At 38.0% G+C, this 23500-nt stretch overlaps 1 protein-coding gene across 1 annotated transcript in view; it reads left to right on the top strand.

The window, feature by feature from the left end:
* MBD5 (methyl-CpG binding domain protein 5) overlaps positions 1-23500 on the top strand; it is a 146645-nt gene that overhangs the window by 119008 nt on the left and 4137 nt on the right. The window contains exons 9-10 of the mRNA XM_052635706.1: positions 2113-3321; positions 14070-14143. Of these exons, the coding sequence (XP_052491666.1) occupies positions 2113-3321; positions 14070-14143 (1283 nt within the window). The remainder of the gene's footprint in view (positions 1-2112; positions 3322-14069; positions 14144-23500) is intronic.

Below are 23500 nucleotides of genomic sequence, written 5' to 3'. Positions count from 1 at the left end.
ATAGATAAGGCAAGATTCCTGAGGAAAGGCTTGATATCCAGAGTATAAACAGAGGACTTACTCTGAGAGAGCAGAGGGAGCACCTGTTACACTGGGAAGCAGGACAGGATCAGGGACACGTTGTTGCAGGGAACTGTGTGCTGCCAGAAGGCAGGGAGTAGCCGAGTATAAGAATAATGAGAATTCCTAACCTATAAACTTGATTATCTCTGTTCAGTACAGTTCAGTCACTCAGTCATGTCCAACTCTTTGCAACCCCATGAATCGCAGCACGCCAGGCCTCCCTGTCCGTCACCAACTCCCAGAGTTCACTCAGACTCACATCCATCGAGTCAGTGATGCCATCCAGCCATCTCATCCTCTGTCGTCCCCTTTTCCTCCTGCCCCCAATCCCTCGCAGCATCAGAGTCTTTTCCAATGAGTCAACTCTTCTCATGAGGTGGCCAAAGTAGTGGAGTTTCAGCTTTAGCATCAGTCCTTCCAAAGAACACCCAGGACTGATCTCCTTTAGAATGGACTTATTGGATCTCCTTGCAGTCCAAGGGACTCTCGAGTCTTCTCCAACAACACAGTTCAAAAGCATCAATTCTTCGGCGCTCAGCTTTCTTCACAGTCCAGCTCTCACATCCATACATGACCACAGGAAAAACCATAGCCTTGACTAGACATACCTTTGCTGGCAAAGTAATGTCTCTGTTAAGTAGGGTCAAATACAAAGAGTAATGTGGAAAATAGCATAGCAGCTGGCTTGAGGAAGTGGATAAAATCTGAATAGTTGTGACAGAGAGTGATACCTAACCAGAGGATCATAGGATTGATGGGAATACAAACCCCCAGCTGAGATTGGAAGCCATAAGTTCCTATGGATAGATACTCAGCATCCTCACTGTGCATATAGATACAGAAGGCAGGGAGCTAAATTGACCCAAGATTGAGATTTTTATCTGGTAGGTGTAGATAAGGGGAGAATGGCAGGAAAGTAGTTATGTTGCTGATGGATCCCAGGTTCTGGTTTAGCAGGAAAAGATGTAAAGACAGGAAGTGAGTGATCGTGGGTCAGTGAAGCAGGGGGTGGGGGGGATGGGAAATCCAAAGTATCAAGGTTCTGGAGAGCAATTCTTAGCTGGGGTTGGTGAAACTAGAGTAACCTGTGGACTTTTTCAACGTGCACTCATCATTCCCATGATGAGCATTGATACTCTTCACTGGCCATTTCCTCCCATCACCTCTTCCCAATGAAGCATCACCTCCAAGGTCACTGTTGTTACTGTTGACAGCATGGGAATGTCCCTCAGGCAGTGACCCAGTAAGGTTGAAGAGCTGATGTTGCTACCCTATCTAAAGACTTCAAAAATTCAGTGTCATCTCAGAAATAGTTTGGGGACTTCCCCGGTGGTACTGGTGGTAAAGAATCCTCCTGTCAATGCAGGAAATGCAAGGGTCACGGGTTTGATCCCTGGGTCAGAAAGATCCTCTGGATTAGGAAGTGGTAACCAAGTCTAGTATTCTTGCCTGGGAAATCCCGTAGACAGAGGAGCCTGGCAGGATAACACTCTGTGGGGTCACAGAGAGTCAGACATGACTGAGCACAACTCAACAGAAATAGTTTCATTGTTAAGAGAGGGGTGTATATATATGTATTTTTTTGTTTTATATTTCACTTAATTCAGTAGAAATATCAATGAGTTAGAGATCATTTTTAAACCTGTTTCGCTTTTTAATGTGAGCAATGCTGGTGACAGGCTTGTTTCTCTCTTTGAATTCCAAGTTGAAAACCTGTAGTGACACTAAAAACATGGAATCATCGCCTGGAAACCTTTTGTGTCCAACCACCTCAACTGTAATTTTTCTAGAGAATGTTTAGTAATAGGATTTTTTTTAATATGTTACATGATTCCAATCAAAGAAATGTACCCAAGTATAATCAAGACATGTCTTTCTATACAGAGTGACTTTTAATTTCATTTTTGAGTCTTATTCTTTCTTTATATGGCCTTCCTTGTTATAGTCATTGGTCTTCTGGTAAATCTTAGAATTACAGTCTTTCTCTTTAAGGACTTGAATTTTTTTTTCTCTCTCTATGTCTCACTACTTCCTGTCTATTTCTTTAAGGTGAGAATGCAGGAAGATGCAGCTCTCCTAAACAAAAGAATAAGCACTCAGCCGGGGCTCACAGCACTTCCCGAAAATCCAAACACTACACTTCCACCTTTCCAAGACACCTCTTGTGAGTTGCAGTCACGGATTGACCCATCTCTAGGTCAGCAGATGAAGGATGGCCTCATCGTGGGGGGCCAAGGCGATGCTTCCGTAGATGCTATTTACAAAGCAGTTGTGGATGCAGCCAGCAAAGGAATGCAGGTTGTCATCACCACTGCTGTCAACAGTACAACTCAGATCAGCCCCATTCCAGCTCTGAGTGCCATGAGTGCCTTCACTGCTTCCATTGGTGACCCATTAAGTCTCCCCAGTGCTGTCAGTGCAGTCATTCATGGACGAAACATGGGCAGTGTGGATCACGATGGGCGGCTGAGGAGTGCGAGAGGGGCTCGGCTCCCCAGCAGTCTGGACCACGGGAAGAACTCCAGCGAAGGAGATGGCTTTGAATATTTCAAGTCAGCAGGTTGCCACACATCTAAAAAACAGTGGGATGGGGAGCAAAGCCCTGGAGGGGAGCGAAACAGGTGGAAGTGTGAGGAATTTTTAGATCATCCAGGCCACATCCACAATAGTCCTTGTCACGAAAGGCCGAACAATGTCTCTACACTGCCATTTCTGCCTGGGGAACAGCACCCAATACTGTTACCACCAAGAAACTGTCAAGGGGATAAGATTTTGGAGGAGAATTTCAGGTATAATAACTACAAAAGAACTATGATGAGTTTTAAGGAGAGACTAGAGAACACTGTGGAAAGATGCGCACACATTAACGGGAACAGATCTCGGCAGAGTCGGGGCTTTGGAGAGCTGCTGAGCACCACAAAGCAAGACTTTGTCCTAGAGGAGCAATCTCCGAGCTCCTCCAATAGTTTGGAGAGTTCTCTGGTCAAAGACTACATCCATTACAATGGAGACTTTAATGCCAAAAACATTAACGGGTGTGTACCTAGCCCTTCAGACGCTAAAAGCATTAGTAGTGAAGATGACCTAAGGAACCCAGACTCCCCCTCTTCAAATGAATTGATCCCTTATAGGCCAAGGACGTTCAACGTTGGCGACTTGGTCTGGGGCCAAATCAAAGGACTGACTTCCTGGCCTGGAAAATTAGTCAGAGAAGACGACGTTCACAGTTCTTGTCAACAAAGCCCCGAGGAAGGGAAGGTATACCAATCTTTATCCATTGTCAAATACTAACCTTTGTTCAGATGTCAGTTCTTATTTTCTGTTATCATCACTTTGGATTCTTCATGACTCATTGAGGTCTCACAGACTTCTGGAGCATAAAGTGAAGAGGGGATGGTTGTAGTCACCAAAATGTCATATCATCAAGGGGTGAGCTGTAAAGCATTTGTAGATCCCACTAGGGTTCAGCATGGCTCTGACCCAGGAACCAGATTTCCAGAATTTGGTCAACTTGGCCTTTCTTCCTTGCATGTGCCTAGTTCTTCATTCATACAGAGAATGAAGGCAAGTAACAATGATGGGGGGAGAAAAATCTGGCAGTTGTTGGAACCCAGCAGTGTGGCAGGGGTCCTCCCAGGCGACAGAAAGCGCCAGGGGACTGGAACTCTCCCATGTGCTGATATGTGATACACAAAATTGGGGAGAAGCTAAAACTGGGATGGAGTTGCAGCCATTTCTGGAAGCAGGGGGTAACATCTGAGTTTAGAATGGTGTCTCCTTTCAGGAAAAGTTCTGGGTCTTTGAAACATATGGAACTATTTAACCCCATAGTCTGGTTCTATTTAACACAATCTGATCACATAAATTAAATGAAAACTTCTCCATGAAACTACCATTCAATTTAGAAGAAATTAGTAAGGGTCTTCTGAGCTTTCCCTCTCCCAACAATTGGTAGAATTGACTCACTAGGCAAGAAATATGCAGAATGTCCAAAGTAGATAGAAAAATTTATATCTGAGCAAGAGATGAAAATAATGCACATTCCCTACATAGGATGAAGAAACATGTAATTTTTCATCTCCTTAGGAAGAAAAATTCCTTTTACAGGTATATATTATTTTCTTAAAGATTATATTATATAAAGCTATTTCAACTCTGTTCAAACCTCCACTGGCATTTAGGTTTAATGGCAAAGGAAACCAAAAGCATTTTGCCAGCACAATAAAAGGATTGTCTTTCTCCAAATGACCGGGAGGTCCTTAAAACCATCGCTTATAATGCCTAATATATACTTGTCAGGATACACTTTCAGCATAATGTTTCTACCTTTGATAAGAAAATTAATTCCACATTCCTATTCATAAAACATTTTACTCTCTAATCTCTCCAAGACCAGACAAACATTCTTTGGGTTGACAAACCTAAATATTTTTGACAGTTTATTCAAGAAATAATTAGAAACAGCAAAATTGGGCTTTTATTATATAAATGGAATTGCTACAAATAAAAGATATAGACATTGAACTGTTTTATAATCTGTGCAAATAAAACCAAGTCTTTTTTATGTGCCACTTTATCAAAAAAAGAAAAAAGCTTAACTAACAAAAAGATTACGGCTTCCCTTCCCTGGAAGCATTCTTCCTGTCCTACAAGCCTTGTCTAAATATCTTTTTATGTCCTCAGGAGAATAAAGGTACGCACTTTTAACACATTTCACTTTAAACCATGATCCTAATCTTCTGCTTAGTCTGTGTTAGCAAACTCCTGGGATTGAACTCCTCACTGATGTTTAGGGAGATGCACCTGAAAAAAAAAAGGTCATTGTCTAAGAGTCCAAGAAACATTTTTTTTTTACTTTATTTGAATAATCAGCTGGTTTTCAATCACTATAAAATAAAAGTGTTTCACAAAATCCAGATCCTTTTTCCTTGTTATTGACAGTAGATTAATTCCTAACAGCGAGCATAAAATTGTTTATATAAATTCAAATATCCCCTCACCCATTGGCTGACATTGTAATTTTGCATTCTTACAACTTTGATATCAAAATCTTGATAAAAAGATACACTAAAAATACTTTTAGTAAATCAGAGAAAGTAATTGAAAGCATACATTTAGAGGTGAAAAACTAAAAATTTATAATGAAATATTAATGATAACACATGAAATATTTACCGGTCATTAAAAAGCAAAGTATATCAGTCTTAAAAGCTCTAGGGCACTTAACATTTTAAAATATCTCTGGTCTTTTCAGGACAGCTCACTTTTGCACATAAAAAAGCAAAGTGCTACTTCACAACCCCTTTTTTTCTCCTATAGTTCACAAAACAAAGGAAGGTCTTCCTTATTAATGATGCCCAGCTAGTCAAACACCGTTCTCAATTTATAACACTAGAAAAGGTGAAATTTCAAAAACAGGTCTCTCTGACTTCAGCTAAATATCCTTTGCCTGGTTCATCTAGAAAAGATTAAACTGTGGTTAATACCTGTGTAAGACAAAGCATGATCTGTCTGAAAAGATTTCCTGTAAAACATATTTTACATTAAAATTGGTTTAAAACTGTGAACCAATTATGATGAAAATTTCATTTACACTGAACCTCTTAGTTCTCACAATGTCGGATACATAAAGCCTTGTGCATTTATAACCAGACTTCTGCTTTTAAAAAGGTAAGCAGTACATTAGGTTTTCTTCCATATACTGTGGCAGTGCCTGACATTTTAATAAAGTCAAGAGAGAAAGACAGAGACTGACTTCATGAACAATTTGTTTATTATAGTAAAATCTTATCAATTCCATCTTGCTGATGTGGAATGTGGACCATTTTCCCCATTAATTCTCTCTGTAGTATCTCAGAAGAAACGGTTTGCAGAAAAATTTTCTTACACATAATCATTTAAAACCTTTTTAGCCTCTCCATTTTTCACACTAGTATTTCTATGTTCACCTGAGTAAATTAATCCAAGATACTGTCAGACCTTACCAGATACCATCTATGTTAATTCAAATTTTAGAACAGGTTTATTATCTCCTCCCACTCCCTATATCTCACAAACCTATCATTTATTTTTTGTTAGTATCTTTGTTCTCAATAAGTCACTTCAAATTCTTTTTGGAGGCAGAGAAGAAAAAATCTGGGAAAGATTGAGGGCAGGAGGAGAAGGGGGCAACAGAGGATGAGATGGTTGGATGGTATCACCAACTCAATGGACATGAGGTTCAGCAGACTCCGGGACATAGTGAAGGACAGGAAAGCCTAGCATGCTGCAGTCCAACACAGGTCACAAAGAGTCACGACTGAGCAACTGAACAACAAAAACTAGAAAAAAATATAATTACTGTGATTACAGGTAACTAATTCAGAATAAGCTGGACACCTCTCATGTCTCTGGACTGATAGGTCAGGGCTGTGAATGGAGCAGGGACTGAGATCTCCAGGTTGTCCATAACCTGATACTTTAGCTAACTGTCATGAGTGCAAATGACTCGGTCAGCTTATGATTTAAAAAGACACTTTTAAATCTTCAGTGGGGAGTTAAATGTAGTAGAATTGCTAATAGTGCATTAGAAATATCCTGCAGTTTCCAAGATTACTTTCTAGGAGGTAGGATTTCTAACTATCAAATACTGTGTGAACACAGCAGAGGAGACTAGAGAGAAAGGGCTTCGGGCATTCTGATGTGAGCTTAAAAACAGCTCTACCAGTTACCTAAATGGTTCTGAGTGGGTGTATTAATTCCCAGAGCTCCTCAAGTGGGAATATTAATTCCTACTCAGAATGATGTTAAATACAATACTATAAATAGATGGGGCTTCCCTCGTAGCTCATTCAGTAAAGAATCTGTCTGCAATGCAGGAGACCTGGGTTCAATTCCTGGGTCAGGAAGATCCCCTGGAGAGGAAAATGGCAACCCACTCCAGTATTCTTGCCTGGGAAAATCCCATGGACAGAGGAGCCTGGCAGGCTACAGTACATGTGGTCTCAAAGAGTTGGACACAACTTCGCGACTGAACCATCCACCACCATAAATAGATGATACACAAAAGAGGCTCAGTAGAAATTAACCTCCTCCTCTCTCTTCTCTGTATTAAACAACCTTATGAATTTGGATTCTACCATTACAAAATTGTGGTCGTTTGGCCTTCGATATTGTATACCTATCCATGAATTATCCATAAATAAAGGACTTATTAACCAAGTTGGGGATTAAAGGATAGTAATAACATTTAATGAATGAAATAGTTTATAACTATTTTTTATGAATCTCAGGACATTGCATACAAATTGGCATATTTGATTTTAAATTAGTGTTAACTGTTCATTTTAGGCAGAAGTTCTACTTGGAAAGATTTTAAAGGACTTAGTTTGGTGAATAAACTTGAAAGTTCCCCTCTCCTCATTGTTTCTAAAAACTATAAACTCAGACATTCTTCCTCTACCCACCAAAACACTCAACAGTATTAATTAGTAGAGATTTTTAACAGTCTGTGAAAAGTTGGGCTGAATCATCCCTATTTAATATCGTCCCAATACTGAAGCTATGTTACAGCACTGGAAGGAGAAAATGTGCCTTATATAATACCATTCAGGAAGTGGTATCTCCTTACTAATACATTTTTCCCTTGCCTATCAGTTTGTAATAAGAACATTCTAGAAGATATGTATACTTTTTCTAAAGAAGTGGTGGAGGTTTCTCTCTGAACCATGAACCCTTTATAGTTTCAGATTTAGCAGCCAAGAATAAGACCTCAGTGCTTAGTCAGAGCTAGAGAAATGTACTGCCAGATCTTGGCACAGTATTAAGGAACTCTTGGAGAGGAAAATGGCTTCTGCTGGCATTACACCTATACACTATAATGTACAGACATTTTAACCCTATGCAACTGTGGGGGGAGATGCTTATCTTTATCTATTTATTTCAATAATTATTTTAAAGCAGAAAAAATGTTCTTTTTTTCCTAAAGCATATTTTGTAATTATCATCTACCATCTTTGATCTAGCCTAAAAGTGTTGACTCAAATAATAATCAAAAAAAATGAAATTCTTTTTTTTTTCTGAGTGGATAATTTTTACTTTTGGAACATTGTCCCATTTGTCTTTGTATTTGATTGTTCTTATATTCAGTGTGTATTCTGACTGGAGGCAAATTTAGGAAAGAATTTATTTCTGTATTGGCACCAAAATGTTTCTTTTCAATGAAATGTTTGTTGTTGTTGGACAGGTAGAGACATTGCTAATTATCTAGAAAAATTCTATCCAGAAAAATGACCTGGTTAAATGAAGAAGTTTTTTAAAGCAATGGGTAGGGTGCTCCTTCTCTAGATTCACTCTTTGACTTTTTTCCACATGGTTATATTTGGCAGGAGGAGATGAAAGTAGCTTTCTGAGTGTTGTTCAAAACAGACAGAACTCATCATTATTAAAACTCATGCCAGATTTATTTTGGGACAGTCACTTTCTGTCATTCAGTATCACATGCACTCATGTTTTGATGGTATGGAGCAAAACCAGAGACAGCTTACAGTGGTATTCTGCAGATGAATAACCTAAGAGGTTGAGCCTGGGAACTAAATTTGGAAGGTGTGCCCTTCTGTGATGTTTAAACACTTTTACTTTGAAGAATATTCTTTCTGGGCTTATCAGTGTTAGCTATTTGTATTCTTTGGTACTGTCACTCTCTGTTGAAAGTATTCTTTGTATATTTTCTTTGCCATATATATTTTCTTAACCATTTCTGGAAATGAATTATTTTCTCTATACCCAATCAATATCCATGGTATTTAAGCTGCATTTTGACTGGTGGGGTGGCTGGGGCAGTAAATGCTTTGCAGCAACAGAATATTTTTGAAAAAGAAGAATAATTTTTGGAAAGTGATAAGCAAGATAAAATCCAGACAAAGGCAGTACCTGATCAAAATTTGAAAGATAATAAAAAGGAAAAACTAGGTAACACCAAAAATATGAATATTGGGGAAAAGACTAAACTGAGTACAAAGTTGAGGTAAACTTTAGTAATTGTGGAATACTGTGAAGCTTTTTTCCCCCCTGAGGAAGATTAAAGAGGAAAAGGAGGAGGCCTGTCTCCCTTCCTAGATAACTGAGTCTGGAGTTCTTGAGCTTGTCAGTACAGTTGTCATGTGGTTACTAGCAAATGGAATCTCAAGTATGAGGCAAATACATGCTTCTGTTACATGAACTCTTCAACAGTGTATCCTTAAAAGTACAAGTTTATTCAAAACATTTAATTCTGTATGTATCATGGATCTATATAAAATTTGATGTCACATGTAGAATAGATTTACTCTAGTCCTGTAGCACAGTTCTCTAGTACTTAAAAGTGCTGCTATATGAAGTGAAGATGAAAGGAAAAAAAACCCTCAGATAGTGCCACTGACTAAAACTGTGATAATGTCGATTGGCTTAGTCCATTTGAAAAAACTGTGGTTCACTTTATGAATTTTTCCTTAAGTAGTATTGTTAAATTCATCCTTTCTGTCACAGGTGAGTCAACTTTCTACCCCAAATTATTTATCATTAATTCCCATACTTGAAAAAATATTGAAATACTGAACTTAAGTTAGCAGAACTTTTTCAGCTTAAAGATTAAAGTAGTTACTACTTAATAAACCTAATAAATGCCTTATATTTGCTTATTGCTTATTGATTTTCCAAGATTTCAACTCAAGTCACATGTTACCTGTACAAATACTTAGTTAAAATTTGTCCTTAAATTCTTATTTATTCATTTTTTATTCATTTGACAAATATTTTTGACATGTTATGTAGTAGGCACTGTTCAAACCACTTTAAAAATAACTTCTAGTCTTATTCTAAGATATATGTGAAAACATAGGTATAATGTCTTTGTATTTTTCTAATATAAATTTATCTGAATATATCACTATTAAAAATGTTTAATGGTCTATGTTCCACCTGAAACAGTTTCACATGCCACCAGTGGCACTTTGGGAAAGACTGCATTGGTGTTTATAAAGCACCTTCATACTTAGATAATCCAAGTAGACAATCTCAGTGACCCATAAAGATGTGCACAGCTATTTCCATTTGGACCTCAGGAGAGAGGCATTCCTAAAGACACAAACCACAAGCAGTTAAACCAAGGCTCAACCCTGGTCTCCTAACTCTCAGCTTAGTACTCTTTGCATGATACCATTGCCCAACAATAGGAACTGATGACACTGTGAAAAAGGGATGGGGAAGTGAAGAAGCAACAGGGGCAACTGAGGTCAGCTGCTTTCTCTCTGCTGTGAAATCTGTGATATGGCTGTGCTCTGTCTTTTAACCTTTGTGTGACAGCTTAGCCTCAGCACTAAGTACCAGCAAAGAAATCACCAAGAGATTTAATCCTGTTATCGGGGATTAACACCTGAAGGGAGTTTTGACATCTTCTCTAGTTAACTGGATCCAAAGTGATCTAGGATCTTTAATCCAGATTCTTCTAATATACACTGTAGCTCACTTTCAGAGGGTCACTCTGACTCTCTGAAATGTTTGTGTCTTCTTTTATGTCATAGACTTACTTTTGAGATACACTCCATGCTACTGTGCTGACCTCAAATCAAACTGAATTTAATTATCAAATCTTTAATATATGCCTTGTGAACAAAATAAGCAGCCATAGTTTCAGACTTGTTCAGTAAACTCTTAAACATCCACCATATAATCGTGTCTGGTTTTATGGGTGTTTCTAACCTTACTGAACAGGCTATAGGTCTAGTTATGCCAAAGAATTATTATATCTAAAGAATCTGAAGGAATGAAAGAAGGGATTTAGAAGTTAAAAATTCAGCATATGTGTATATTTATACATGAGATAATATGTGTACTATAAATACAGAAAGTCTGATTATCTTTTTCTAATTCCTAAATCACAAAGGTACACAGTTATACCATGATAGCCACTACTGTTAGCATCATCATGGTCAGAATGAGAGTATGTTGGCCAATTATGAGTAAAGATATATTATAAAGTCCTCCCCCAATTTCTCACCAAGATAGAAATCAAATAATTTATGAAATTTCTGGCATGTGAATATATAGGAATATAAGATTATTAAATTCCAGATTAAAATAGTAAGTATCTTAAATTACTTGCTCCTTCAGTGTAAGTTTTATTTTAAAATATGTATATGTTTAATCATCTTTTTAATGTTATATTTATGTATTTGATTCCCAGTACTTTCTTTATTTACAAGTTAGCTAGTTAATTTATGAGTGTTCATTAAATCATTAAATATGGTTTCTATTTGACTAGAAATGGAATTTATTTTGTGGTTCCCTGATACCTTTGTAGGGGGTTATCTTTAAAGACTTTCTTGAGTATTGTGTAAGTGGATGAATATTTTCCCCCAAAAAACACACACTCTTCATGTATTATATTTCACAATACAGAAGAGTACTAAAATTCTGAAACCAAATAAACTGAACATTTACCTCTGGATATATATGATCTTGTCATATTAGAAATACAAAGTCATGTGTATCTTATAGTTTCAGAAATCACTCTCATTGCTTTCTCTTTCAAGGTCATTGAATCCTTTATAAATAATATATTTTATTATGAGTACCTTAGAACCTTAGAGGCATATTTAAATGAAGAAATCATCATGGAGAATTAGTTTTAAAAATCACTAGAAAATTATTCAAGTGTAAAAAAAATTTTTTTGAAAATAAATCTGAGCAAGCGTCACCTAAATTTCTGTAAATAAAAATTGAACTTATAATTTGATGTAATTTTTTGAGTATGTATATATAGACATATATACTTACATGTGTATGTATATATGCATATACACACATATACATCTCTCTATATAACATATGTGTATTTCAGCATATATTAGAGTTGGTGTGGTAGAGGAAGGTTTCTTTGGAGTCATCCTGAGTTTTGATGCTGGCCATGTAACTTAAACTCACTTAGTCCCATCTATAAAATAACAATGCTAGTGTGCAGTGTTACCACATTAAATAATAAAACAGTGCCTTCTACATAATAAATGTGCAAGAAATGCTTTTACTGCCCCTTATTTCTTACTTAATTAAAAATAAAAATAGACAATGTTTTAAAAATCATTTGCCCTAACTTAGTTTTTAAAAATCGAGACCAGTGGGATAAGTTTTCATTGTGGCATGTTGCGTTATTTCACTGTGAATCTGCTTTCTGTTGCCTGTATCAGTCCCTTCTGAGATCTCTCACTATACCAGTTTGTGTCTAACAGAAGCTCATATTATAGCAGAGCTTTCTTCTTGCTGCCAAGAAACTAAATTAAATATAAGGGGAATTAGCTATAAATTAATTGTGAGCTATCTTTCATAATTTGTGTGAGTGAGTACAGGATGGAATCCCATTTCTAACATGAAATGTGAAAAGGTATCCAGGCACCTTTAAAAATAAAAACACATGGATATATTCATCTTACTTAAGCTTTTCCTGTCATTCCAATAAGACACTTGACTACTCCTGTAGAAATGTTATTGGAACAAAGTTATCTCTTGTTCTGGCACACAATAGATTGAGTATCCGCAGTGAATTTGTGTATGTAAGGTATTTGGATCCTTTGGGACAAAATACAAAAGTAATGAAAAGGAGATTATTTCCATTATTTGACTGTTATTCTCATTGAATAATTAGAAATGCTTGTTTTCAGACTTAACAGTGGAGACCCCTTGTTAATAATCATCACTGTGTACTAGATTTGAAGAGGTCAAAGAAAGTTATTTATGAACAGTATTCATGAGTCAGGAAGATTCAAAGACAAAAGCTAATCATTTCCTTGTTTATTAGAGTGTATTTTCTTACCCATTAGGTGTCTTGGCAACCTCTGAATTTTTTTATTAAAGGAGTGCAGGGTGGGGGAAAACTGGGTTAAGGGGTTGGAGGGGACTTAATTTGAAGCTACATTTACACAGCAAGCAATACTGTTTCTATTGAGATTGTGTTTAAGATCAGTAAAAGTACAGTGCTTTTCTAAGTGTATTTTATTTGCATATTAAATTTCCTGTTTGTTAATTGTTTTCCTTAGGAGAAGTGACTTCAAGAACTATGATAGAGAGTATTAGGGGCAGGTGGCAAAGACTGCACCTCCCTCCCCCATCAAACCCCCAGCCACCAGTTGGTGGCTCACAGTGATGAGGCAGCAAGTGTCATATAGCCTAGGCTGGCAGTGTTAAAGCAGGACCACAGAGAGGACACGCCCATCAGGTGTAGCCACACCCTCTTTACAGATCCCTAGGGACTACAGGCAGCCCACTACCCTACTCGTTTTTTTTTTTTTTCTGGCCTCTGCAGAGCCTAACACACAACTATGTAATACCAGCTGTTCTGTGCTTGGCTGTGTTCACCATGTTTGTTGCATTTTAATTCTTACAGCAATTCTAGCAGGAAGGTAGGTATTAATGTCCTCCGGAAAATTTTCTTGAAGTGTCTTTATTTTTGAAACCCAAAGCTTTGGCTAACAGCGAAGGTTTAACAAACTAAATATTTCTCTAAATTATCCAGATTTTAGGAGGCCTGGGGAATTTAAGGGTGTTATTCATGCTAGAAAGTGAGGTCAGATGCAAACTTCTATGTGCTGGCTCCAAAGCCCACCACCCTCACTCACCACCGCTGTTTTTCATCTGATGGAATATAGATTCGCAGTTGCTGAGCATCAGGCAGTGCAAAAAGCAGACCAGGATCTCTGACTTACATGATTTTGTGAATTAAAGGTTATTTAAGTTCCAAGTTTTGTTCTTCAAACGTTACTTTGAAAATATTGACATTCTGAAAGCCACCCAGTCTTTCATTTCCGTTGATGTTGCAGCCTGGAGCCGCGGAATCAACCTCTGCCCCAGCGAGGACAAGACACTTGATGGGACAGTGAGAGTTAAGCCTCCCTTCCCCCAGTGCCACACAAGCACCTGCTTGTCTGGCAGGAAAGTAAAAACAGTGTTAACAATTGCAGGTCTGGGTAATGTGGTCTGGTCTTCATGCCTTCACTCAGGTGGAGCCCGAGAAGTTGAAGACACTAACGGAAGGTTTAGAAGCCTACAGCCGAGCCCGGAAAAGGAACAGAAAGTAAGCACAACTTTTTTTCCAGTTTTGTTTTTCAAGGATATAATTTACTGGCTTTCCTTCAAAGGGACAATGAAATCTCACTGATTTAGTCCATCTTGAGCCCTGCCTAAGTACAATTTAATAGTTATCATCCAAGAGGACTGTTACAGATGAATTAGCTCCTACAGAAAATATTTTCTGAAACAATTTATACTGTGTGTGGGACTTCCCTCTTCATCAGCTCTTCCCTTACTCCCTCCATCTCCATCCCTCTCACTTGAGGGGAAAGAAAATATGATTAGTAGTCTCAACATGTACCAATGAAATAGTCTCTGAAAGTGTAGTGAAAGTGTATCCCTTTGTAACTCAAATACTTTGGGAGGGGGAATGACCCCCCCTTGTTGTACACATGTGAATAATTTTGGCAGATTACCTGTTAGTAAAAGTGATGATAAGTAATTATTTTCTTGGAGCAGGGGCAATAGACTTTCTTCGGAATTATAATAAGAAGTTGAACTTTGGGATGTTATTCTTAATTATTCAAGTTTTTCCAGATCTTTATATTTTTAGTGAACGTAGTATTGACAAGTAGATGATGTTTATTACATAACTTGTATGTAATACAATGTCATAATGCAATACAATATCATAACTTATTTCATTTTAAGATAGAGAACTATAAATGTGCTTCTGTATATGTACATGGAAAATCATTTTAATATATTAATATATATCGATACACCTACTCAGCTGCTATAATTTTCATATTATCAAATGTCTAAGAATTATGAAATTGTAATGATTAGCAGTATATCTTGTATAAAAGACTTATATAATGAGAATGACATCTTTTAAAGGGCAGTCATTCTCTTAGTGGTGTCCTCAGTACTTCTTGCCAGAGCTAAAATTTTAGAATGCAACAAATCTTGGGGAAACTCTCTTCACCTCACTAGAATGTTTCATAAAAGAGATGTCAGCTGCAGTGGGCTAACTCCCGTGCGCCTGTGTTCAACACTCCTCTGGAAGATGGCAAATTGGCAGTGGTTTTGGTGAGGGCCAAGTGAATTGTCAGATTCGCTATAGATCTGATAAAGTGAGTCAAGTCCCCTCTATTCTGACTGATGTGACACAATGAAGAGCTTAGTAGTAGGATAAAGCCTATAAAATTAATACAAGTTCTGGATGAAAGGAGGGAAATTGCAGGCTACCTACATCACGAGTTTTCATTGGCCATTTGCCTTAGAATATTCAATAGTACTTGTTTATTAGAAGTAAAATATCCCTGAAATCTTTCCTTCAGTGAGATATGCCAGTTAGCTGGATTATGTGCAACATATCCAAAACTGTTGATGACACAAATATTTAGATATACTGCCTTGAAATGAGCTGTATTTTCCTCATAAATTTGCTATTAAGCAATTTCTGAAAGGTAATGAGTAACAAACAGCAACATAAAAAAATTTCCTTCAAAGCCAGCTTACTATTTGAGGTGAATTTATATGGGTCCTAAGTAACATTATCTAAAGGAACCAAGGTAAAAGACAAAAATATGAAGCAAAACAGCTTTGTTTATCAGACTGTTGTCTGAGTAGAAGGACTTGCCTTATAAATGCCTCGTAGAGTACCTTACATTTTGCATATATGATTTAAAATCCATTATTCTATTTTCCCAATCAGAAGATGGGCCAAAATTACTGAGCCCATTTTTGATGAGGACCCTCAGACCCAAATAGCTTAAATAATTAGGTAAAGGCCACATAAGTGATAAATGGTATGTTGAACCCAATCATTTATTTATTTCCCAAGTCAAGGAGACTGATTTAGCAAAAGAATCCATGCCAACCAGGCACAATGCTGTAGTCCCAGGACTTCACTGTTTAGTGGAGGCAGATTTAGAAACAAATAATTAAAATGTTAAATTTGCAGTGACAGGAATGAAGTGAAGTGAAGTGAAGTGAAGTCGCTCAGTTGTGTCCGACTCTTTGCGACCCCATGGACTGTAGCCTACCAGGCTCCTCAGTCCATGGGATTTTCCAGGCAAGGATACTGGAGCAGGTTGCCATTTCCTTCTCCAGGGGATCTTCCTGACCCAGGGATCGAACCCAGGTCTCCCACATTGTAGGCAGATGCTTTACCATCTGAGCTACAGACCTGGGTTCAATCCATGAGTTGGGAGGATCAGTGACAGGAATAAGTGTAGTATATTTTGGGATCATGGGGAACTCAGGTAACAGAAGATGTCCTAGAGGAGATGATATCTCAGCCAGGCCTTACACTCTATACACACTACATAGATAGTAGCCAGACACAGGAAACAAGGACAAGATGGGACGGGTTGGAATATTGTTTAGATGAGGTCGGCCATTAGATCTGGGGGAGAGGAAATTGTAAGAGATGGAACCAAACGTATAAGCAGGAGCCAGACCATAAAGGGCCTAGTAAGGCCTCAGAGGTCTTTACATTATTGGAAATGCCTAAGGGGCAGATGGTTGAATTTTTCACTTTAGCTATGGCTGTATGGAGGATATATTTTAGGGGAACAGTATTGGAGACAAGGACATCCATTTAGAAGGCCATGTCCGGGGACAAGAGAGGAGGAAGACTCAAACCAGGAGGGGACCCATGAGAACAGAGGAGAAAGAATGTGGTCAAGAAATATTTAGGAGATAAAATTGACAGAACATCATGGTGATTGGTTGGAATATGAAGGAGAACAGGTAATCGAGGACAACTCTCAGGTGCCTTAGTGGGTAGTGGAAGCACTGAAATGGGGCATACAGGAGAAAACTGTCAAGTGCAACGTGAGGTTCCTGTGATTCCACAGACACAAGTCTGAAACTGGGAAGAAATGGTATTTGACTATGAAAAATGACTTCGGTCACACGGAGAGAGGTACTTTGACCAATTTGAACAATGGACTAAAGAGTGAATTCTGGGGGCATTTGAACATTTACTGGAGATAATGAAAGAGATGGAAATAATGATCAGAAAGAAGGAGGAAAACCAGAGGGTAGGGAAGTAGAGTGTTAAAAGCCAAAGACCAAGAATTTCTGGGATAATGTAATGAAAAACAGAGGTCCAGTAAGAGAAGATCTGAAACATCTCCACTTGGACTGAGCAGTTTGGAGGCCATTGGTGACCCCAGTGAAAACAGTTTCTGGTAGAATGGCACATATGAAAATAAAATGGCCATGGATTGAAGAGTAAATAAAAAGGAACAGAGAGAGTTGGTATCTGCTATTTACTCTCCTTTCTACCCTCTATGTGAAAAGTTCCCAAAGAATAACTGGAAAGAAATTTGAGCTAACAAGTATCTGGCTAGTTTTACAGACAAGGAGAAAGAAACTAAAAAAGGAAGGTAGCACTGGAACAAGGTGGCTGAAAGTTTGGGTTTTGGCCTGAATTCAAATGTTTCCATCATTACCTAGCTATGTGTACCCTTGAGTATGTTGTTTAACCTCTCCGAGTCTAAATACTTCATTTCTAAAGTGGGATATTAATACCAACCTCCTAGAATTGTTATAATATAAAAAGAGCCTTAGCACAGTTCTTAGCACATAGTATTTAGTAAACCATTATTTTTCTTATAAAGATATAGGTGAAACAAAATAATTACATATTTTTACCATTTGACACATCCTGTCACCATATTAGATGTTTCGAGCATTATATAGTCATGTAACCCTCAATATGCTATAATCACACTATACTATAAATATCTTTAAAGTGATTTGCTTAACTGCTGCTGCTGCTGCTAAGTTACTTCAGTCGTGTCCAACTCTGTGCGACCCCATAGACAGCAGCCGAACTGCCTAATCACAAAGGAAATATTTACATATTTATTGAAGAATTACTTAGGGTCATTTTGTACTTAAAAGTGGAAATAGCTTCATTCAAGAAAAAACAATTTGTGTAACTTTTAGATATGTTATGATTTTTTTTAAGTCAGGATCAAATCTTCTGTCTATATGTACATATATATGTATTCAGTAACCTTATTTTTGTGAATCGGGAAAGTGATAAAGTGATAACGTAAACATAAAAGTAAACATAAAATGTAAACACTTTAAAACCAAGAAATGGTACTTGTATTAAATTTTCTTTATTTTTTAAAATTGAAATTAGTTGATTTATGGTATTATGTTACTTCAGGTGTACAACATAGTGATGCAATATTTTTATAGATTAAACTTCGTTTAAAGTTATTATAAAATACTGATTATACTTCCTGTGCTGTAGATTATATCCTTGTATCTTATTTTATACCTAATAGTATGTACTTCTTAATCCTGTTCCCCTATCTTGTCCCTCACCCCACCCCTTCCCTACTGTTAACCACTGTTTATTCTATGTATCTGTGAGTCTGTTTCTGGTTTGTTATGTTCATTTTTTGTTTTTTAGATTCTGCATGTGAGTGAAAACATACAATATTTTTATTTTGCTGACTTACTTCACTAAGTGCAATACCTCCCACATCCATCCATGTTGTTGCAAATGGCAAAGTTTCATTCCTTTTTATGGCTGTGTAGTAGTCGCATTGTGTGTGTGTGTGTATATGTATATATGCATTGTGGTGTATATATATACACATACCACTTTATTCTTTCACCTATTGGTAGACACACTTAGGTTGCTTCCATATCTTGGCTATTGTAAATAATGCTGCTGTGAACATGGGGGTACATGTATCTTTTTGAATTAGTGTTTTCACTTGAGTTAGTTCTCCTCCCTCCAGTTGTGGGCAGGGATATGCACACTGGCAATGACTGCCTCTGCCCTAGTCAGAGGGTCTGTGCATCTCTGTTCCCTCTAAGTGTATGTGCTCCTGTTGGCAGTGGCAGCCTTTACTATAGTGGAGGGCGGTGCCAGAGCAAGAAGAGCTGGAGCAGGGCCCCAGTGCAGGCCAGGGAGTGTGCTGGCAAGCCAGCCAGAATACCAGGCTATTTCTAGTCTGCTGCCTCTCCACTGTGCTGGAGCAGGGAGGCAGGTGGGGTTGGGGGTGGGAGTACGCAAGTCTGTGCACGTGCATGCACACTTCAAAAGCAGAGTCTTGGTTTCTAACAGCCCTCCAGTAAGCCCTACCTGTTTTCAAACCAGCTAAGGGGCTCATCTTCCCAGAGTTGGACCCCAGGGCTGGGGTGCCTGAAAGGTGTATTGAACTCCATGCTCCCCAGGGAAGATCTCCAAGCCTGCGATCCTGCCTTCCTCTTCTGTGTGTGGCTCCCAATAGCTTTTCCTCCCTTCCTGTCAGGCTCTATGTGGACAGTTTTAGTTGTAGAAAAGTCGTTATGCCAGTCTCCACGTCATTTTCAGTGAGAGCTACTCAACATGCAGTTGTGTTTTTGGTGTATTCATTGGGGGTGGAGGTAGGGAGTAAGCTCAGTGTCCTCGTATACTACCATCTTGATCTCTCATGTGTTAAATTTTTTTAAATCTACGTACTTTCCCTACGGATTAGGTTTTAGAGTCCAAGATTCTTGACATTTAGGTCTGATCCAAGTTTGTTCTGGTCTACATGAAGTGAGTTTCTTAAATTCTGAACTGATAGTCCAGAGTAATGTGCAGTTCTCACTTCTCTCTTTATTTCTCGTACTATTCGCAGATGTGTACCTGGCTTTTTTTTTAATTAACAAAGATAAGGATAATATGTGAAAATATAGGCAATGAACATGAGAAGTGGCAATTATCTCCATTAATAACTCGAAATGTGATTATATGAACATCTATTGCTTAATCAAGTAGCTTTTAGAGTGTCCGTTAGTAAAAATGTTTATTATTAAATGTCAGTGGGGACGAGAAAATAGTAGAAGAGACTCCACAAGGAGGGCCTCTGGACTAGAAGATTGACTTTTGACTAATCATTCATTTCATGGACTCTTGGAGCTTTTTCTTCCTCTTTTAAGCTCATTCTTTCCTGACTTGACCAGCTAGTATGAATATGGTATGCAGATTTGACATCTAGAAAGTCTCTCTATACCTCTTGATTCCCATGATGTATTCATGTAATTTCATGCCCCATATCTCCGTATTTATTCTCTCTTCCAAAAGTAGTCATTTCACCCTCTAATAACTAAGTTTGTTAAAGGAAAAACATTATACTAATTACCTTAAACTAATACAAGGAGTTTATAAACATTTTAAATATCTTGTTGAAGAATGAACTCACAAACTCCTAAAATTTTGTCTATTCATTCAGCAAATAATGTTGAATTATTTTTATACTTTAATGGTGATTTTGTTGAAATTTTTCATATTAAAGAACAAAACTTTTATGACTCTTACTTTTGAAGATTATTTACAGTTAAATATCATCTTCTTTGTCATAAAATTATAATTGGTTTCGCCAGTTTTCCCTAAAAAATCATGTGTGACATACAAACAGCTGTTGTAATAGCTACTTCATTGAGTTGTTATAAGGATTAAATGAAATAATATATTGCTATTGCTATTGCTAAGTCACTTCAGTCGTGTCTGACTCTGTGTGACCCCATAGACGGCAGCCTTCCAGGCTGCTCCATCCATGGGATTTTCCAGCAAGAGTAATGGAGTGGGGTGCCATTGAAGTAATATATATAAAGATTTAATTCAATTCTTAGCATATATAAAAAAGTGAAAGTGTTAGTCGCTCAGTCGTGTGCAACTCTTTATAATCCTGTGGATTGTAACCTCTGTCCATGGATTTCCCAGGCAAGAATACTGGAGTGGATTGCCATTCCCTTCTCCAGGGGATCTTCCCACCCAGGGATCGAACCCAGGTCTCCCACATTGCAGGCAGATTCTTTACCATACAAGCCATCAGGGAAGCCTTAAAATATTCAATAAATATAGCTATTTTTGTTATTAAGGACAAGAGAACCCAGATTCTCTATGGTTTTTCACTGAAATATTTTCCTTTTTTTTTTTAGACATTTAGACATTTATGTAGTCAATCTTAAACCCATAAGATAGTATAATAAAAATGCATAACAAATATCTTTTAAAACTTATCTTCATACTTTTATACAAATACAAAAGAAATAGTAAAGATAAAGCTATTTAACACATTGCACAAAGCATAATATTGTCAGATAGCTGGGCAGTATGTGATACTGTCAAGACCTTTGCTAAACAATCCACAAAAGGGGCCTCAACCCAGCCCAACTCTAGCTCAGCTTAAATAGCCCTACAGAGTCCTAGGATTGCGTTCCTCCCCAGAATCGTGCTTAGCAAACTCCTCGGTGGGAAAACAACTCAGCCTGAGCCCATGAGATGACCAGGGCCCTGTAAAACTGGAATAAGTAGGTGAATAAAAGATAGCATGTGAATAGGTATCAACTGGGACATACTCAAAAATAGCAATAAAAGGAAAGAGATAAGTTGTAGAATGGTACTTATATCAGGACACATTTGATATATATATTTAAAAAAACACATAAAAGACAATACTAGGTACTGTTCATGGATATATCGTATAAGATATTAAAACACACCATAGGAATACACAGCTTCACTTGTGGATCAGATGGTAAAGAATCTGCCTGCAATGCGGGAGACCCAGGTTCAATCCCTGGGTTGGGAAGATCCCCTGGAGAAGAGAAAGGCTACCCACTCCAGTATTCTTGCCTAGAGAATCCCATGGACAGAGGAGCCTGGTGGTCTGCAGTCCATAGGATCGCAGAGTCGGACACAACTGAGTGATTTCATTTTCTTTATAGGAATACACAACACAGTTGCCTTCGGGGAGGAGGGTGGGAGAGAATGAGACTAGGAATTGATATCAAATGGGAACTTTAGTTTAAATTTTTAATGAATTAAAAGAAATATGTAATTTATTAGCAGTTTATTTTTGGAAATAGGTTTGATAGGGGTTGATAACTTATTCTATGCACTTTTCTGCATTGTTTACATTTTTAAAGTAAATGGGAAGAACATAAAAGCTGTAGGCTAGCTTTCAGGCCAACAAAAGGTAAGGTTGATGCTGCATTGCTCTTATATTATAGTTCAGTTACAATCTTTTCTTTCAGTTAAACTGACTTAAGTGCCTATAAGTTTCCCAGAACATAGAGCCGTTGTTTTAGCATTGGACACATTTTTATTTAGACACCATATGGAGCATCCACGATGTATATACCTAGCAGTATACTACTCACGATTGTATATAGAAACTAAATGCGTGAATTGTCCAGTCCTGTTGTATGAGGGTAAAACTTGGTGAGGACTGTGGTAAACCAAAAGGCCTCATCTAGAAGCATTCCACTAAAGTTCAAATATGTTTTTAAACACAATGTGAGCCAAACTAAATGGGACTGTGAGCCAAATTCTTCTACAATTGCAAATTTCCAATCTCCATGTAAATGCTGGGCTAGGACTTAACTCTTGGGAAGCCATTTACCTCTACACCTTTTCTAGTAATCATCAGGATGAGATAAATGAAATGAATCACTGTAGTACTCAGAATAACTGGGTAATTCTTTGTATGCACCAAGAAAGAAAAGTTAGAGTGGACATAATTTCTAGAGGTAGATAGTGTGGATTTGCCTCGTTTTAGTAATTAGTTCAGTAGCTTCCTAGTTAAACGTTTCAGTCATGGCAGATGCTCCATGTGTTAAATACCTGTAGTGGTATGCTGAAAGTGAAGTCGCTCAGTCATGTCGGACTCTTTGCAACCCCATGGACTGTAGCCTACCAGACTCCTCTGTCCATGGACTTTTCCAGGCAAGGGTACTGGAATGGGCTGCCATTTCCTTCTCCAGGGTATCTTCCCAACCCAGGGATCAAACCTGGGTCTCCTGCATTGCAGACAGACGCTTTACCGTCTGAGCCACCAGAGAAGCCTAGTGTGCTGAGTAGAGAGAAAAGGTCAGACAAGTGGTAGACATTCTGAGACCATCATTTTTTATCTTCTCAAATAGTTTTGTCATTTTGGTTTTGGAGAGGCGGGGGTGGGGAAATGTGGCAGAGCCTCATGTGTGGCAAGTTAAGCTGTTTCCCACCTGTAATGAAAGTGCACCAGGATTTCAGCCTTCATTTGCTGAACTGCTGAAGCCAGGATGCTCCAGAGAGGGCAGAGGGAGCTCCCTAGTGGCCAGAGCCTGCAGTTCAGAGCCCTTCCTCCAGACACACAGCCTGAGAAAGACAAGCCAGAACAAAACGCAGTGCGGAGCAGGCTGAAATTTAAGAGCACAAGCTCTGTCTATGGAAATAGAGACCCGTTGCCCAGCTTCCTTGCAAAATCATCAGACGGTTGAAGAAACATGTGGAAGGGGAAAGAATCCACTTTCCCTAATCATCTGTTCAGTTTTTTTTCCCTGTAGTTATGTGACCTTATCGTTGCTTGGTGTTCAGTCATGAGAATCCCAGAGTGTTTTGTCATCAGAATTGTCCAAATGTGAATATAAT

Source organism: Budorcas taxicolor, chromosome 2, assembly GCF_023091745.1.
Source record: "Budorcas taxicolor isolate Tak-1 chromosome 2, Takin1.1, whole genome shotgun sequence".
NCBI classification, from domain to species: domain Eukaryota; kingdom Metazoa; phylum Chordata; class Mammalia; order Artiodactyla; family Bovidae; genus Budorcas; species Budorcas taxicolor.
The sequence above is the reverse complement of the archived record's forward strand: the minus strand, read 5'-3'. Positions and strand labels throughout refer to the sequence as shown.